The sequence below is a fragment of the Hoplias malabaricus genome, chromosome 4, assembly GCF_029633855.1.
Source record: "Hoplias malabaricus isolate fHopMal1 chromosome 4, fHopMal1.hap1, whole genome shotgun sequence".
NCBI classification, from domain to species: domain Eukaryota; kingdom Metazoa; phylum Chordata; class Actinopteri; order Characiformes; family Erythrinidae; genus Hoplias; species Hoplias malabaricus.
In genome coordinates, this window is record NC_089803.1 from 34,709,409 (window position 1) to 34,727,798 (window position 18,390).

Consider the following 18,390-nt stretch of genomic DNA (forward strand, 5'->3'; position numbering starts at 1 on the left):
CAGTTGTAGTATGCAGAGTAATCCAAGAGGCTTTCTTGTAGCCTTTGTAATATATATATTACACAATATATATATATTATACCTCAGGAATATGATTAATAATCACTTGCAGAAATTACACTTCTCTTTGTTGTGCTTGGAATATGTGGTGCAATGAAGGTGAGAATAATAGGAAAAATAAAGAAGGAAAATAAAACCTCACAAAGGCTCCCAATGGAGCAACAGCCTAAAAACTGTGTTACAGTGAACAGTGATCACAGCAAAAGAAGAGGATAATGGTGAAGAACAACACACTCAACAGGCCCTCACACCTCAGAATTCAAAAACGCTTCACTGACTCCCACCTGATTTCATTTAAGCCAAACAGGTCATTGCATTATTTACAATTTCAATGATATATCTACATTAAAAACATACATTTGAAATTAAAACTTGATGCAAGTTATCTGAAAACACAAAATTCATGAAAATCCATCCATTCACTGGCAAGGGTCTTAACAATCGATGAACATTGGACAAATGGAAATATACAAAGTAATACAAACACGTCATTTTACACACATATTTGCAAAGTATTTAGTGCACAACACACACACACACACACACACACACAATTCCAGCAACCATTCTCTCGCTCACTTACATACACACAGTCACACTACCAGTGCACTAAATGATAAACCAATGTACTGAAACTGAATGAGGCAAAGAGCAAAGCTTGCAGTGTCCATTCTGTTGCTCAAAAAAAAAAAAAAACACATTATCTCTTAGAATGCCATGTCTCCTTTTTTAATAACCTCATGAATATCATTTCCAGTTCATATACACACCTTCTTGCGCTTTCTCTACACGCAATTGCCTGTGAACTACAATAGCTGCTGTAAATGGAGCTGGAACTGCACTTCTCAGAAAAAAAGGCACAATGTAGTAAAGGCCACCCAGCGCCCGCCATGATGGTCAAACACAGCCGCTGTTCTAAAACGGGTGAATGAACGTAAAACGCTCCAGGAATACAGGTATCAAAGGGGGAGTTGCTATGGTTTTTGGTTGCCATGGGAACCACATGAGTTCACATGCAGGTCAAGATGGTGACAGTGGACAGCTAATGAGGCTCATGCATGTTGGTGCGACTCAGCAGGTGCAGATGTAGCATGAATACGCTTTGGGTTTGACCAAGAAAAAAGAAATAAAATGTATAGAAGCCGAATAAAGGCAGGGCAGGGTTGGGAGCACAATGGCAACTACAGAGTTTGTTCGAGCGTACTTAAATATCTGATCTACACTACCGCCCGTTAGATCAGGTCAACACACATTCCGTTCATTATACAGGATAGAGTCTTCCTTTCTACAGCTTTTTACATACATTTTCTGTCTTGCGAAAAAGACATAATTGTAATTATAACAGTATGTTTACATTTAAGCAAAGATCTTTCACTACTGGTGCATTGCATTTACAGGTTTCATATAATACTCAAAACATAAAGAAGGCATAGCCAGAATTCCAGAGGAGCACCATAAAGCCTAAATACGAGTTACTTCTGTCTTATAGCCTGGGTTTCTGATACGCCGTTTACACCCAGTCATTTCATATCGTTAGTATATGACCTGAATACTGACAGTTTTTAGACACTTATATTTACACTTGGCAGTCATGTGTTTCTGGTTCGATGGACTGAAAAACAAATTCTTGATGCTGCACAATACGCTAATGAGCTCCATGATTAATTTTTCAGCCATGTATCAGATGCACTGTGCTGTACTCTGAAGGTCAGTTTGTAGGTGTGTTGGCAGGGTTGTTGTTGTGTTGTGTAGGGCGCTGTTTGTATTGGGAGGGGTGCTATTTTTTGGTTGTTTTGGGTGGGGATTGTGGTCTGCACAGACAGATCCATCTACACTCATATAACATTTGGCAAGAAAGCATTATGACCAGTCTAAATGATCTGTGCAGTCAGCTTCATGTCTGTGTGGACAATCCCTCTCTGGATCGAACCCTTACACTAATAAAAACACAAGAAATGACCAAGTGTAAATGGGGGTCTTAGGTGTGACATTATGTTGTATAAATGTAGCACATTATGCATGCAGCGCTGCCATGCTGGAGTTTAGAAGTAACGGAAAGGTCACCTGATGTTAGCTCAGAAAGTTTCTTAGTTTGTGCAACAATCTTTCACTTCCACGTACCCTCAGTCCGTACCAGCATGCCAGTTTAAGTACATTCCATGCGAGTTACACCGCTCTGCTTTCTCTCTATAGACATTTTGAACCCTTTTGTCCTTTAACCTCTCCTTCATTTGATTGGTCGTCCTGTAAGAGGCAGCTGCTTGAAGGCCTAACCATGCTGCACACCTGCAAACTCAATAAGTCCCCTCGCCTCATAGCCTAGTGACCCTGCTCTTACACAAAAGAGTTCATGGCATTAATGGGAGAGGGGGCCTCTGAGCTCTCGTGTCCCTGCACAGTGTCCCTCTCTGTCTTGCCACTATACTGCCCGATAAAAGAGCCATCTTCGTTGAACTGTCCATCTCCGCCTTCCCCGTAGTCAACTAAACTGTCGTCACTTTCGTCTCGCTTTACGGTGCCACTGGACGGGGTGCGGCTCCCTTTTAATGGTTTATGGTCCTCATTGTCACTAGGAGAAAATAACATGCAGGTGTTACAGGGGGAATGATGAAACATGTTGCACACAAACACATCAGCTTTGGCTGCTCATGAGAACAAAAATGGAACATTGATATGAACACCATGCCTGATAGAATATAAACAAAAATATGATACATGTAGTGTCATAGGTCACACTTCTGTTATTATCAAATAAACCTTGTCTTAAACATATGTTGTTGTATATATTCCAATAGAAATTATATGTCTAAAAGTTTGCAGACACCCATTATTATTAATGAATTCAGTTACTTTAACTGTATGAACAGCATGAGTGATCCCCACAGGGAGACACTGGCCAACGGAATGAAAACATCTGAAGAAGCTGCATATGGACTAGAGGGATATCAATCCCCCAAGCATCGGACTGTGTAGCAGTGGAATTCCATCCCCTGGAATGAAGTGATTGATCCAAAAATAATCTCCCAGCATCAATACCTGACCTCGCTGAAGTTTTTACAGCTGAATGCCATCAAATTCACCCAACATGTAATATAAGGCCTTCCTAGAGCAGTACAGGCTCTTACTACAGAATGAGGGGGGATAAGCCCTTTATTAATCTTATACATTTTAGAAGAACTTTAACCCATGGGTGTCCACAAACTTTTGGCCATGATTTATTTTCTTATTGACTTCATATTTGAATATGCAAAATTTGAACTATACACTCTTCTTGGTTTATGGGGTACAAATCAAAGCAAAACTGAACGTCTTAATGAATAGCAAGCACAAGTACGTCTTTCTCAAAATGTCAGTATTCAAAAGCCAGGACATGAATCAAGGACATGACGTTGTGAGATAAAGAAACACACAAAGGATTAAATTACTCAAGCCCTCAGTAATTAACATAAACTAAAATGATTATTAACTTTACTCTACGAGGTTGCTATCTTGATGAAAATGACTGCATTAACACTTCTATAACTGACTGTAGCTACACAACAGGCTTCATTTATTTCATTTAGAACTACGTCAGTAGTTTTATTCTCACTGAATATAAGCAATTAACAAGGCCATTAGTGAAAACTGTCATAGTAATGCTGTTAATTACTGAATGCTCCAGTCATTTTAATCTCAGTGAATAAGGCTTATGGCCCCAAACATGAGCACTGACTGTGCACAGCCATGGTACACATTCACAACCCATACATCATAAGAAAATGATGTGTTCATGTAAGCAGATACATAACAGCCCAACAGAAAATGTGAAATTAATTCAGCTGGATTCAAATAAGCATGTGATGATTTGTTGTGTAATGCACTGTACGTACACGTCATTTGAAACATGTGCCATGTTTAATGCTATCATAAACACTGCAGATTTCAGTAGCAACCCTGCACTGTGCAATGATGACTTTACAATGGATGAAAAAAAGAAACATTTATTGGTGGTTTCCCAGAAAGAGACTAAGCCTAGTCCTGGCTTTCAATGGAAAAATCACAATTCAAAATCCTGTGTAGTCCAGGACTAGGCTTAATCCCTGTCTGGAAAAGCAACCCTTAGTGTTTGAAATTTAACAGAGAAAGATAACTTTTCCAATGTCATTTTTATAGCATTTCTTGTGCTCTGTTCATTACTAAATTTTGATACAGAACAAACAAATAAGCTGTACATAAAAATAAAGTAACATATCTGTATGCGAGATTTTGTTCCCACTCCCTCTGAACTCACTGCAAGAAGCTTTGAACAGTCAGAACAATATGAGGGGACTGAGCTCAGAACACCTGAACATGGCCTCCCCTGCTGTACAGCTATGTGCATGCACAGTAAGCAGAGCAAGTTTAAGCATCTATATTTGTAAGTGTATATGTCAAATTTGTTACTGTGGCTCTAAGAGGTCTCTCCCCTTTTAAAGAGACAGAACCCTGGTCTGGTATGTGTAGAAAAGGCAGCACAGAGGTGTTGCGAAAATGGCTGCTAAGTAGAGAGTCTGTTCTGTAAAGACTGGTCGTGTGTATGATAGCATTTAGCTTCATGGCTTTGGATTATGGGTAAGGTATAATCCTGAAATGAGGCGGAGGCCTTTTTTATTTCTCTCCCACTGGCTGCTCTAATCTCAGTAAGCTTTCCACATGCAAGACTTGCAGTGTCCTCCTTACCTTCCTCCACACCTACATCCACCCAACAGATCACAGAGAGAATGAACAGTGGTCAAAAAAGACTGAATCATGCCGGAGCTCTGTCTGGGACATGACTTACTCAAACTTAACTCAGCTTCATAACTACCATGAGCCACTGTAACAAGACAAAGGCAGAAACTTTCATAGCTCTGAACTGTCAGTAAATCTTTTCACTTTGGAGGCCTGTCTTCACCACGGCAGAGCAAGGAATCAGTGCCATCAAAACTCCCATAGGACTCATAACAGACAGAGAATATGGGAAAGTATAGAGGACCAGACAACTTCTGAAATTGTTAGTCATTTGCGTTAGAGGGCTAAAGATGAAGGAAACTCTAAACATGAAAAAAGAAGATAAAAGTGCGCCTCAGTACATGAAGCCAGGTTGAAGTGGAAATCTATACATGGATTAAAAGATCAAAAAATATATATATATATTTTACAAGCATACAATATTTCTATAGGTCATATCCATTCTGCTATATTCAATTCTTATGTTACAGTTGCATGTTCTTCTGTTTTCATCACAGTACTCATTGCAGTCTCATAAGAAGCTTTTACAAGATCATAAAATACTCAGCAGTTCAGCAAACTAATACAATGGGTTCATATGGAAAAGTTAATTCCTTTCCTTACCAGGAAACTATGGCCTTCTGTTGTGCTATACACTTTATGTCATTCTGTAAACGTTACATCACCCACTCAAAACATATAACTATAGCAAATGACATTTTATATACAGCCATGCATAGTACATCATGTTAGATAGCCATTTATATTCATTACAAATCAAACATAAAAGGAAAGAAAAAAAAGTTATATACAAAAACAATATCAGGTATAAAACAAAGACCATGTAATTATAATGCTAAAATAAAGTACAAAAGAATAGTCAAAAATACTATACAAAGTAAAGTGCTTGATTTTTTATCACTCATGTGCGTGCAATCCCCAAAGCAGCTAAACACCCGGAAGAAACTGATTACAATAGCAAACATGACAAGAAAATTGCTTTCAGTAGCTGTAAGAGAATTTTCTCTGTGCTCTGTCTAAATGTTATAGTTCTGCTGTCAAACCAAAACCTAACAGTGCTATATTTTCAGATTTTAATTTCCTACAAAACTAAAAAAATATCAGCTGCCCTTCAAATTGTGTGAATATTCCATAACAATAGACAAATAAACATTGTCTACTTACATAAAAAATGGTAAGTGGGGTTAAAAAGTTTAAGAGCACAAGAGAAAAAATATCTTTTTTTTTTGTTAGATTTTTTTTTTTTTTTTTGCATTATTAATCATTGATCGATTAATATTGATGAACTGTGTAGGAACATGTCCAGAAACAATGGTCAGTGCTAATTTTTCCTGTTCATTTCACATTTCATAACTTTTTTTGTTGTACATTTATCTAAATTCTAGAAAATTCAGTTTCTCATCCCTTTAAATCAAAAATTCAATATGTTCAATATATCCTAAGACATTTGTGCTCCACTTTATGTATTATGCATAAGTTGCATAATTATTCAGTTAACTAATTTGAAATTTGAGATAAATCAAATAAGTAAATAAAGCATGTAAAATCTGTCCAAAACAACTGTAACTGATGAAACTCCATAAATTCAGAGCAAGAGAGTAGGAACAGAGTAAATATGCTTCAATTTCTATGATTACATTTAAACCAAACCAAAAACTGTATCTGAACTAATGTCCTGAATTCTGAGTATTATGGATGCCTTGCACCATCATACAGTTGGTGGAAAATCAACCAATAACACACATATGGCATAGAAGAATATGGCCAACCTGCCCAGATTAATAAACCAGGGACGAGTTGTGCTTTGTCTCCAGAGATGAAGCGTTTCCTGTCAGTCACAGTCCTGTGTCCTGTACAGCTGAAGCAGGGGTGATAGTTCATGATGCAGGGAAAAAGACTTTCTCCAGAGGGCTGTGTGTGTGTTGGGGTGAAGGTATAGGGAGGGTTTCCCAGAGGCCTGCTGATGGTTCTCTCACCTGTACTCTCCAAATGTTATATCATCATCCTTCATGGGCTGAATTTCAGGATCTGCATGTGCATCTTCCTTCTCTTTCACTGGCGAAACAAGCAGAATGTGAGTGGGGGGGGGGGGGGGGGGGGGGAGACCAGGGTGGGTTAACACCGGTTTTAATCTCTTATGGCCTAATAAGAAGTTGATTAGCACAGGTAATGAAGAGCATTAGAACAATGTTAAATGTTCTAACATCAAAAACAACTGCTTTCATCATTATTCATTTAATTATTAATTGAAGAAGAGATCAAATTTTTGCAAAAAAGTATCATCATTTTATGACCACTTCAATGTTTTTACACACAATATCTTCAGGTCTATGGTCTTCAGGTGTTTATACAAAGTATATGAATATGAGACAAAATGGACAATATTCTGGTGGAGTTTTGTTAGAGTTCCACACTGTGTCTACCAAACATTATCACTGTCATGTGTCGTGTGGAAAAACCTGCCATGTGAAATATTCTCCCGCAATTCCCTCACCTGGGTATTTGCCCCCTTTGTTTCTCTTGATGAAGCAGACAATGAGGAGGACCAGAATAAGGAGAGCGATAGCACACATGAGACCGATGAACCAGCCCTGGGTCGCGATATCCACCTGTCTACTGGCCATAGCTGAGGGAGGGGAGAGTAAGGAGGGTCAGTTACATAAAAAAACGACACACAGCCCTAGCAACATATGCATCTTCAGCTGACATTTGCAAATCCACTAAAGTTCACAAATGGACGTGGAGTGAGGAAGGGAAACATTCTCATTGGATGAAAGGAAAAAGCACAGGAGGTTTATTAAGGTAACTGCAATCCATTCAGTTAACATTGTGGAGCAATGATGATGAAATCCATGCATTCATAGGTACACTTTTCATTTATGCTAATTCAAGTGCAACATGCGTAATGTTACACACACACACACACACACACAAAAAATACAAATCAGACATTTCAAACAAGGGAGGCTTCAAGGACAGACAACTCCAAAGTGATGGAAGGTCTTCAAGATTTACCATATTATCATAAAGAACTTCAGATATATTGTCGCTGTCCAATTAAAAAATGTATCTCCCAAAAAAAGTATAATGCAGAATAATAACCTTCTTAACTTTCAGTGGAAGTGAATGTAAAATGTATTTATTCCAATTTGTTTTGGAGCATATCTATTGGTCCATGCATCATGAAATTGAAATGTTGAAATGATGAGGTAAACTAAAAATCCATAAAAATGGAGATACATGTTTTTAATTGGACAGCGAAAATATATACATTTTAGTCCAGGCACCAATCATGTAGCACATTTACAACACATAAGGATGAAGGAGTTTGAATATTTTGACCCAATGGTCTGAAAATGCCAAAGAACACTTGGAGACACTTCACGTGAATCATGAATGGGAGGTGGGATGAAAACATCCATGCGGATCTGCAAAGCAATAAATTACCCATGTAGCCATGGGCTCAAGGCCGAGTGGGGCCTCACCTGGTACTGTTACCAGTAATTCCTCAGAACGGTGGACTGTATGGTCGGTGTGGCCTTTAGCCACCACACGCACTTTGTATGCCAGCCCTTCCTTTAAACTTTTAAGTACATGGAACTGTGATCCATTAACCATCTCTTTTTGCCAGTCTTCATCACCTGAGGGAGTTCCAGTGAGAGGAACAAATCACATCCACACTGTCTAGTGTTTCAAAGAATATATTCTACACACTTCATGCAGTGCTAAATTAGACCGCTACAACAACTCACCATCAACATTAATCAATCTATCTATCTTATTAGAATAATTAATTCTACTAAATAAATCTATATTAAGAGTATGTGGCATAAAGGTATTAAATTCAAATGGACTCAATGGGGTATGAACATCAGTGATTTGTGTATTAATATGGCATGAATTCTTCCCATAGGAAGTTAAATTATTAAGCTGTTGTGACACAGTGTAATATGTAGAAGTTAAATGATTTTAAAGAAAATAGGTAGAATAAATGATCACCAGCTATCAAGGCAATACATCCCAGAACTCATTCTAACATTAATGGGTTCTGTATACTATAAAAGCAAAAAATAATATGTATACATATATAAATATAAATACAAATTTAGTCAAAGGAATGGCAACTGTTAAAAGCTAAAGTTAAAGGACTATAAAAAAATTTTAATATCTCATTAAATATAATGATATGGATTTTTAAAGTATTTGCCTTAATGGCTTGACAGTTCATTGTTTCATGTAATTTATTTCAAATCTATGATTTGGCTCCTTGGACATAACATTTATAATTTTGGTCCAAACTCTAACACCACTGACACTAAATGATTGAAAATGAGTGAATAAACTGTAAAATGTATTACTAGTGCATTTCTTAAAATTCCTTTATTTTGTAATCATCCCTTGATTGAGGTTGATTAATCAACCTATCTCTCCATTCTTCAAGACAACAATAAAAACATGTCTTACTGTTTTCAACAATATATTCAACATAAATGTGCTTTTCTGGCCCCCAGTACACCCAAGTGATTAGTGCTCCATCCTCGCCCACAGACGAGCTAACGTTGCCAAACACTGGAGACACTGGTTGTTCTAAGCAAACAAAAAAGAAGAAAAGAGTGAGGCCAGATGCTCATACACGTGGAGGGATCTTAAAATGACTATGACTGATATGACTGTTACTATTATGACTATTACTGGAAGAATACACTTGGTTTGATATGGATCTACATTTTTTTTAATCACAGAAATCTAGGTGATTAACAATGACTTGTACTGAGGACAATGCTTTTAAATAGAATTTACACAAGCGAATGTCACCCTGCTGGTGACATTTGTTTCTTATAAAAATAATGACTACACCTTACTAAGGCATGGGAATGGGAGTCTGCTGGGTGATAACAACTTAAAAAGGTGTGGGAATAAAATTAGGTCATGGCCAAACACTAGGATTCCATTCCCATTCCTCATTGCACGTTAATGTGGCCACTCATTATTTTTGTATTTAGAAGGAATGTCATAAACAAGACTAAGTCAAAATCTGGCCAGAGGAACTTTACAATATGAACGTTCCTGAATTTTGATAATAAACATTTGCGAGAGACTTTGGTTCTAAGATTAATGTTAGACGCCCCGAGGCATAAACACCAAGCTTCAAATGTTCAATCAAACGTGAAGGTTAGAAGTGTTAGGGGCTAGATCAGCTTCTAAATCACATGTACCCTTGTGATGAGGGGGGTGTAGATACTGTGAGGTTGGGGAGAGTGGATGGGGGGAAGCTGGAAGCCCTAGAAAAATATCAAAAGACATAAGAAAAAACACATACACACAAACACACACACACACACAGATACACACAGAGAGAGAGAGAGAGAGAGAGAGAGAGAGAGAGAGAGAGAGAGAGAGAGAGATACACACACATATGCTCAGAAGACACAAGACACACAGTACAACCAAATCACAATCAAAGCACAAGTTGGTCAGGTAAAAGTTGACAGGTCAGGTACCATTTGCACAGTAAGCTGGCAAGATTAATATGTATAGCATAGCAATAAAGGGGATCAAGTCAGAAAGGAAAAAGGAAAGTTTTCCATTTAAAAAATGAAAAAATAGGATGCATGGTGAGGCACAGCATGTTCAGGACATGCAACAATGCAGACAAAACAATGACTTATTTAGTCTTCACAAGGTAATATTTTACTTACTGGACGTAGGAATACTGTAGCCCCGAAAACTATGCCTTATTATGCTGTTTGAGATCAGTAACAAAATATAACTTGCAGTATGTGGGCAACATGCAAGTACTATGTGTGCTTGAAAGAATGATTGCAAGATAATCCTGGTCACACAACCCCTCTATATCACAAAAAAGACCACAGAAGTGGAAATAAAATTTAAAAGAGAGTAAATCTGGGAATCACCACCTGTACAGAGTCACACTTGGCTGTCATCTCACTGGGAAGAATGAAAGTGGCCCTTTCTCCACATCAACATTAGCAATGCTTTAGCCAATTTGTGCTTCTGCTAACTCATACAGATATCATCATACGGAAGTACAAGTGTGTGGGCTGCAAGTGTGTGTGGGGAGGGATAAAATACACTACTAACATCTCACCCTTTGAGTAGAAGCAAGTGCTAGCCTTCACTATCAGCCTCATGACACACACACAACCAGATCTGACTGACAGAGGGTGAAACTTATCAAGTGAGTAAACAGTGGAAGGTTGCCTTTGGAAAGAGTGAGTAGACATGACTTCATTCCTCAATCATGCATTTGTTTGTCTTTGATTAAACATGCAAAATTAATATGACATATCCAGGCAGTAAATAAAATCTCATTGGTGTAAACAAACAGTCACTTTGACCTGTTGAGAGATCTGAGCAAAATAGGAGAATTACAGACATTTACACTTAGATAAAATATTTTATTCAGTGGCAGCTGTAGGCATGAGTGACATTGATGACAAGAGTGGCATCATTCCAGATGTGGCATCTTGGTCCGCTTATATTTTGGCCATGAGATTTTCAATTTGAAAATAGGAAAAAAATAAACCCTTATCAGATTTCAGATTCGACAACATCATCGCAAGGAAATAAAACAGGTCATCTTTTTCTGGGCTGTGGTCAAGGTGAATCAAGGTGTGTTCACATTAAGTTTTTCAGTTTGTTTTGCCCTCTGAGAGGTCTGGAAAAATTTTCTGAATTTTTTTTTGACATGGCAAAGAAAACTATCTTCAACAATATCTGTCACTATGTTGCATGATGCTGGGGAACAAAAAAAAAGTTCTTTCTTTAGGAGTCTGAGGAGTTTGGTCTAGAATGACTTTGTAGACACTAGTTTTATTAAATAAATAAATATGTTTGTTTATTGCATTAAAAATGTTTTGAAACATATTATTGGCATTCAATTTAAAATGTGCATATCTCTTTCCAAAAACCAATAAAGTTTGTTGGTTTCAACATATGAAATACAGTCTTTGTACAATTTTCAATTAAATACACTTTCCAAATTTTAATTTACAATTTGCACAGTGTCCAAATCTTTCCTGAAATTGGGTTTGTACAAAGAACAATTACTAATATAAAGAAAAGGGATAGCAGACAGCATTGTTTTTACATTACTAATCCTTTCTCAGACTTAACTGAAGTAGTGTGCATTTTTCCCTTTTGATTGATAGTAATTATGATGTTACATTTAAATCCTGAGCTGCAAATATAATGGATTAAAATCCTCAGTATAAAATACAAGCAGCTTACCTGCGTCCATTATGGTGGCAAACTCCTCAGTAATCCTGGGGCCTGATCCTCTGTGTGTTTTGGCACTGAAATAAAACTTGTAGCGTGTGCTGTACTTGAGGTTGTGCAGAGTGATGCTTGTCTCATTGGCTGGCACGGACACCTCTTCCAATTGGCTGAACTCATTGGTGTTATTGACTAGAAAGTTGGAATGGGATTGGTTGGAGGAGGAGGAATGGAAGGTGGGATCAAAATTACAAAAGTAACCGTTTGTCATATATAATGTGTGTGTTGTCTGAAGAAAAATATATATATTTTCCCTGATTCACAGCAATACAACACTCATATACATGTAAATACACATACAAACAGCACATACAAAAAACACTACATTCACCACATAACAGAGTTTTAGATTGGAGGAGAATGTTACCAATGTAGTTAAATCTTGTCCAAAATTGTATTAAATATATTTATCCGTGCCTCAGTTTAATACTCATACCTATTCTCTAAAGTTCCACAACTGGGCCAGAATCTGGGTGAGTTACATGTTTACTCACCTGACTGATATTGGAGGGTGTATCCAGTGAGACGGCCATTCTTCTCATGTGGTGGACCCCACTCCAGAGTCAGAGAGTCAAGATTGCTCTCAGTGACTTTGAGATATGCTGGTCGACCTGGAACTAAAAAAATATATTTAAAAATTAATAAATAGAAACAAATGATTTAGTTCAAAGAAAATAGTTTAAGATTATACAATGATTGCCCTTTAATAGCAGTGAGACTACTGACTGCCTGTTGTCTAAACAGTGCACACTAAGATTATATAGTTACATGTTTACAGTGCACTGTTTCTTTGTGCTGTATTGCTGTACTTATCACACGCATTATGCACTTCAGAGTAGAAATACAGTGATTACATCTTATGTTAATAGCTACTGGCACATAATCTCATACCATTTTGCTAGTACAATATATATATTGATATAATTCATGTAATATTATGTCATATACACACCTCAGTGTATGCAAGTATATATATATATATATATATATATATATATATATATATATATATATATATATATATATATGCTTGTAGTAATATTTCCTGCTACAGAAACACTGCAAATTACTTCAGGAGTAAAAGTGAAGCATTATCAGTGGAGTTTAAATTGCACTGCAATACACAGATAAAGCCACACTAAACAGAACAAACTTTAACAGTACACACTTAATCATACATAATTCTAGTTTGTTCTGTTCAGTGTGGTTGTATCTGTGTACACAGTGCACTTTAATGATTTAATATAATTGTTGTATACACAGATTATCAATGAAAATAAGCTTGGTGTTTTTGTTGTTGTTGTTGTTTCTAATTCAGTCACTTTCATGTATAGTGTGTATTTTTAAATCATTTCAAAATATTCAGTGAAAATCACTGAAAAATTAGATTTAATGATGAAGAGGACCATTTCCTACAGAAACATAATTAAACTTGAATCAGTGTAATGCACCCATAATCTCTTTACTGCCACAATTTCAGGCTCTTGTAAAAGCTTAATACCTTAAAATCCCATCCCAAGGCTTATTTTTCAGCAATTAAATAGAAAACAATGCAAATTGGTTATCCTTAAGTAACAGGAGTAAAGAAAGTACTTGAGGGTTTTAATTAAACCCATTAACATATTCTAGACTTTCATCCACCCAAGGAGAACACAAAGACTCTGAAATTTTGTTTTAAATCATTAATTTGTGTTCACATTATCATCAAATGTTCCCACTCATTAATGTAACATGCTTAAAACTTAACATATCTCCAGTGCTAACCTCCTTCAGGTGTCTCAAACTGGTGATTGTTGCTGGGGGGTCCCTCTCCTCGTCCATTATACACCCTGATGTTGACCATGTAGAGGCTGTAGGGGTGCAGGCCGGGCAGCTTGCCATGGCTTCTGTTCCCAGTGAAGTTCAACGTCTGCTGCTCCATGGGGTGAGAGTGACCATGGCCATTGTGCTTGTGCAGGTTTCTTTCTTTCCAGTAATACACCTGAGACAAAGAAATAGAAAATGATAAAAATAATACCTCTTAAATCACTTCATGCTGGCAATCTTTACATTTTACAAAACAAAATGTAATTCTCAGGACTCATTCATTCATTTTCTCTGAGTAATTTGTGAGGCTCAAAAGCAGGAACACATCATGGACAGCACTTCATCCTTAATCTAGTTACATTAAACTTGTGTTAGTTTCATGGTACATACCAAATAAGTTATAGAGTTACAGTTTAAATATGAGCAAAGATTTTCTCCCGCCATTTGTCTTTGAAATCCTGTAAAACTGAAAAATAGATATAAAAATAAACAACGCTGGGAATGATATCATCCCCCCAAAATTGGTGCTAAAACAACATTTGGCTCTTGTTCAGTTCAGATTGGTGAATAGCTGTTTCATGATGAAACAAAAAAGCTAGACATTTTTCTTTTTTTTTTCAAAAGTTACAGTAAAAATAACAATTCTAAATAATGTGATGTGCAGTGTAATAAAACAAGGCTATAAATTCTCTGGGTCATATAGTTCCATAAGGCCACATAGCTGTGTGCAGATTCACCCTGAACACTGTAAATGGGATAGGAATTGTGATAAAAAAAAACATATGATCCCATTGTATCCAAATCTGTGGTTAGAGAGACTCTTAGATTGATTTCATTCTAGTAAGACATCTGCAACAGCACTGATAAAACTGCCTTACTGCAGGGGTAAGGAGGTCTTTCTCAGAGTTACTATTGTCACAGTGCAAATGGTGCAGTTTTTAAAGAGACTGTGTGAGGAGCTCTCAGAGGTGCACTGGGACTAGAGCTGCTCTTTTAATGCATGTCAAAGCTAGGCTATGTTTCTGTAAGGGACAGAATTGTACAGTAAGTAAGAATCTGAAACTAGAAGAACATCTTCCATGGCAACTGATCCTAAATACCAGATATCAAAAAAATATATGTGTGTGAGGGATGTAATAATGCTTCAATGTATTGTGAGCATGCAGTTGTATAAACAGTATCTCTAAGCACATATATACCTTAGATGTATATTCTGTATAATTAAAAGTTATTTAAAATAGAACCCAATTTACTGATTTTAGTTAATTTCTATATCTTTGTGATGCATTACTTCCTAACAAGTCAATCAAATGTTTGCATTTATAGCTTCAAACCATATATATTTACATATTCATTAATGCATATTTATGAAGGTTATTGGTTATGTAATTAAGTATGTCATTTAGATGCAAATGATGTATGCAACTTATTTTTTGTTTGGGGATCAATGGAAAGACATACCTTGTAACCTTTCAGCTTTCCTCGTAATGTGTTTGGGGGAACTGGCTCCCAGTACACTTCTGCCAGAGTGCTGTTCTGCACCACAACCCGCACTTTCTCTGGAGCTGCCACTGGCACTGCAATATGAGGGAAAAATATACTGCTTAGATAATCAACATACCAGAAGGTATATTTCTTGAAACTGCTATCAGCAATGTTAGAAATGCACACTAATAAGTTAGTTGTTGCTCATAGTGCACAAACATCTATCTAATGCAGAGCAATTTAGTCAGGGTACTAACAGTCCTCTCCTGAGTAGCCAACGACGACTGCTGGTTTTGGTCCATGGCCGTATTTGTTCAGAGCCTGAACTTTGATCTCGTATGGCACAAAGGTTGGTGTCCCAGCTACCACAAACTTAGAGACATTGGCCACTGTCACAGAGGTCCAGTCTTTGTCCACATCCTTTTGCCTCCACATGACTTTGTACTGAAGGCCAGGAGCATTCGACTGAAGACTTGTCAGTGGCTTAGAAAGAAGATACAGAATTAATATTCAGTACCCAAACAACAGAAAAGCCCCCATTATATTTAAAAGATCTAAAGCTCCAGAAAATGCACCATTATAAACACAAGTATTTGGTCTCACTGTGTTTGGATAGAGTTAGATTAACTTGGAGAATTATGGGGTATTTGTTGAGATTAAGGTTGAGTTTAGAATAAATGTAAGGCAAAATCTGCTATTATTATCTAAAATAATAAAAAATTATATTTTTGATACACATTTTAGTTTTTGTGACCAGCACATTAATTATCAAATACCTTCCATGATATCACCAAATTGTTATGTTCTGTGCCCGTGCCATTGACTTCACTAGGATTCTCATCAGGAGCTGTGTGTGAGATAGATAGATAGATAGATAGATAGATAGATAGATAGAGAGAGAGAGAGAGAGAGAGAGAGAGAGAGAGAGAAAGAAATGTAAATGTTTGTTTTGTGAACAAAACTCTGATAATATAAGCAAGAAATTATTGGAAGTAAAACCATGTTGATGCATTTATATTTAATAATACCAGCATATTACAGTCCAAGACTACCAGAACATGCAGTACCTGCGGGGTTGGTTTTATACTGGTGTGAGGGTTGACTGGGCAGGCTGTAGCCAACGTCATTAAGAGCCATGACTCTGAAACTGTAGTGAACATATGGGGACAGCTTGAGGTGGGCTGTGGTCTTAGTGCCAGGTACCTCTGTCAGGTTATGCCATGTTCCTCTGTCATGTAACGCATCTTCATACTGAATGAGGAATTCTACAAAAAGAGAAAATTGTTGATATTACAGATTTTAACCAATTACTTAAGTTCCAGATAATCACGTTTCATGTAGTTTGAGGAACAAAACTTGTTTACATACACCACTATAGCTCAGAACTCAAATACATAGATCTAAAAAGTGAGTTAACTACAGAACTTGAAATGGTTGCTATTCTTAACATTTCTTACTTCTAAGTTCAACCCAGTGTGCTAAAGTGTTTTCAACAGCGAAATAAGTGAAGGACCAAGCTGTCTTCATTGATGAATGCACTGTAATAGTTTAGGACTGATCATTAACATAGATTCAAGAATGTAATACAAAATGCTAAAGGATATATACATTTTGTGCAATATGGTCAAAAACAAACAAAGTAAAGATGGACTATTTTTTAAAAGTTGTTATGATCTATACAATTCAAACAAATCAAGACAATACAACAGAGAAATCATTTTATTAAAAAGGTGAAGGGCATATTTGTGCAGTTTTGTTCTAGTTTTGGTCAGTAGGTTTTAGTTACTTGCATAATTGCATGATTTAAAAAAAAAAAGTCAAAACACAAGCATACTTTTAATTGGGCTGTTATGTTCATCCCCTGGTGTCCAGGTGAGCTGGACGCTTCGTGCTCCATGATCAGTCAGCTCCAGATCAGTAGGAGCATCTGGTTGTTCTACAGATGGACAAAGAACACAGGAATAAAACAGACATAGAGGTTAACAGTTTCTTAAGAGCTGTATTAATAAACTTGACCAAAGTGGATGAAAAAAAATTAAAAACATGATGTTCTTGCTCTGGAATTGTTAAAAAATAAAGATGACATGCAGATGAGTCATGCATAAAGTAAAACATGTGAAATCTTTACAAATGGGATTCACATTTCATAGCACTGGCAGGAACACTTCTTGCCCACACAGATATAGGGGTAATCCACTTCCACACAAATGGTGTTAATGGGTATGCATCACTTTAGAAGAACCCCACTGAGTGAAGTGAAGTGACCTTACTAATATAAATAGAAAATCATATTTATAATTCCAGCAAACTATACCATTCATTTTAATTTATATTATGCAGTGTATAAATTAATGCCAAGCGCTATCATGTTTGTGTTGGTTTCCAAAAGACAATGTTGAGATAATAAGAAATATTTATAAAATCACTCATTCATAACACCACAATAAAATCTAGCCCTATATTTCAAAGAAAGAAGAAACTTGAAAAGAAGATTGAGAAGGAGATGAAAATCTTAAACCTATTTGAAGAATCTTTAACAGATGGTTATAAACCTGTGGCTGAAGCAATGCTGTAATGAAGTTACAACACAGACATCAAAGAAACAGCCAAACAGCGATGAATATGTAGCTACAGCACAGCATGCGCAACTGCACCTCCACACATACACCAGCCCAGGGGAGGATGGGATGTGATGTGGTGTGCGTGAGACCTTTTTTACCGTAAATGACTGCTGGCGTAGGGGGGGCCTCTGAGATTGCACAGAGTAGGAATGAGTAGGGTGTTAGAAATAAGAATGAATACAAACGTCTTTAATACTGTTGCAGAATCATATAAATAGTAGATCAGGTAATACTGCAGTGCTCACGAAAGGGATTCTTCATAACAACAACAAAAAAACAAAAACAATTTCTGAGATCAGTCATTTACTTTTTTGCATTGTCACAGACTAGGAGCTGGGACAGGCCTACCAGAGAAAAGTCTTTAAATTCAGTT

The 18,390-nt window shown here is 36.8% G+C and overlaps 1 protein-coding gene across 16 annotated transcripts in view; it reads right to left on the reverse strand.

The window, feature by feature from the left end:
* Window positions 1–334: 334 nt before the first annotated feature.
* LOC136694835 (neuronal cell adhesion molecule-like) overlaps window positions 335–18,390 on the reverse strand; it is a 98,375-nt gene continuing 80,319 nt past the window's right edge. For 4 of the 16 annotated variants that reach the window (XM_066668668.1, XM_066668665.1, XM_066668671.1 and 1 more), the window contains 15 exons: window positions 18,116–18,145; window positions 17,231–17,332; window positions 16,464–16,661; window positions 16,173–16,243; window positions 15,654–15,879; window positions 15,373–15,488; window positions 13,870–14,086; window positions 12,600–12,722; window positions 12,061–12,237; window positions 10,026–10,091; window positions 9,274–9,396; window positions 8,295–8,450; window positions 7,304–7,435; window positions 6,786–6,864; window positions 335–2,629 (listed from right to left, as the gene is read on the reverse strand). In XM_066668668.1, coding sequence (XP_066524765.1) covers window positions 2,395–2,629; window positions 6,786–6,864; window positions 7,304–7,435; window positions 8,295–8,450; window positions 9,274–9,396; window positions 10,026–10,091; window positions 12,061–12,237; window positions 12,600–12,722; window positions 13,870–14,086; window positions 15,373–15,488; window positions 15,654–15,879; window positions 16,173–16,243; window positions 16,464–16,661; window positions 17,231–17,332; window positions 18,116–18,145 — 2,051 coding nt within the window. In that variant the 3' untranslated portion in view covers window positions 335–2,394. The remainder of the gene's footprint in view (window positions 2,630–6,785; window positions 6,865–7,303; window positions 7,436–8,294; window positions 8,451–9,273; window positions 9,397–10,025; window positions 10,092–12,060; window positions 12,238–12,599; window positions 12,723–13,869; window positions 14,087–15,372; window positions 15,489–15,653; window positions 15,880–16,172; window positions 16,244–16,463; window positions 16,662–17,230; window positions 17,333–18,115; window positions 18,146–18,390) is intronic. The other 12 variants (XM_066668673.1, XM_066668670.1, XM_066668669.1 and 9 more) reach the window with 6 other exon arrangements.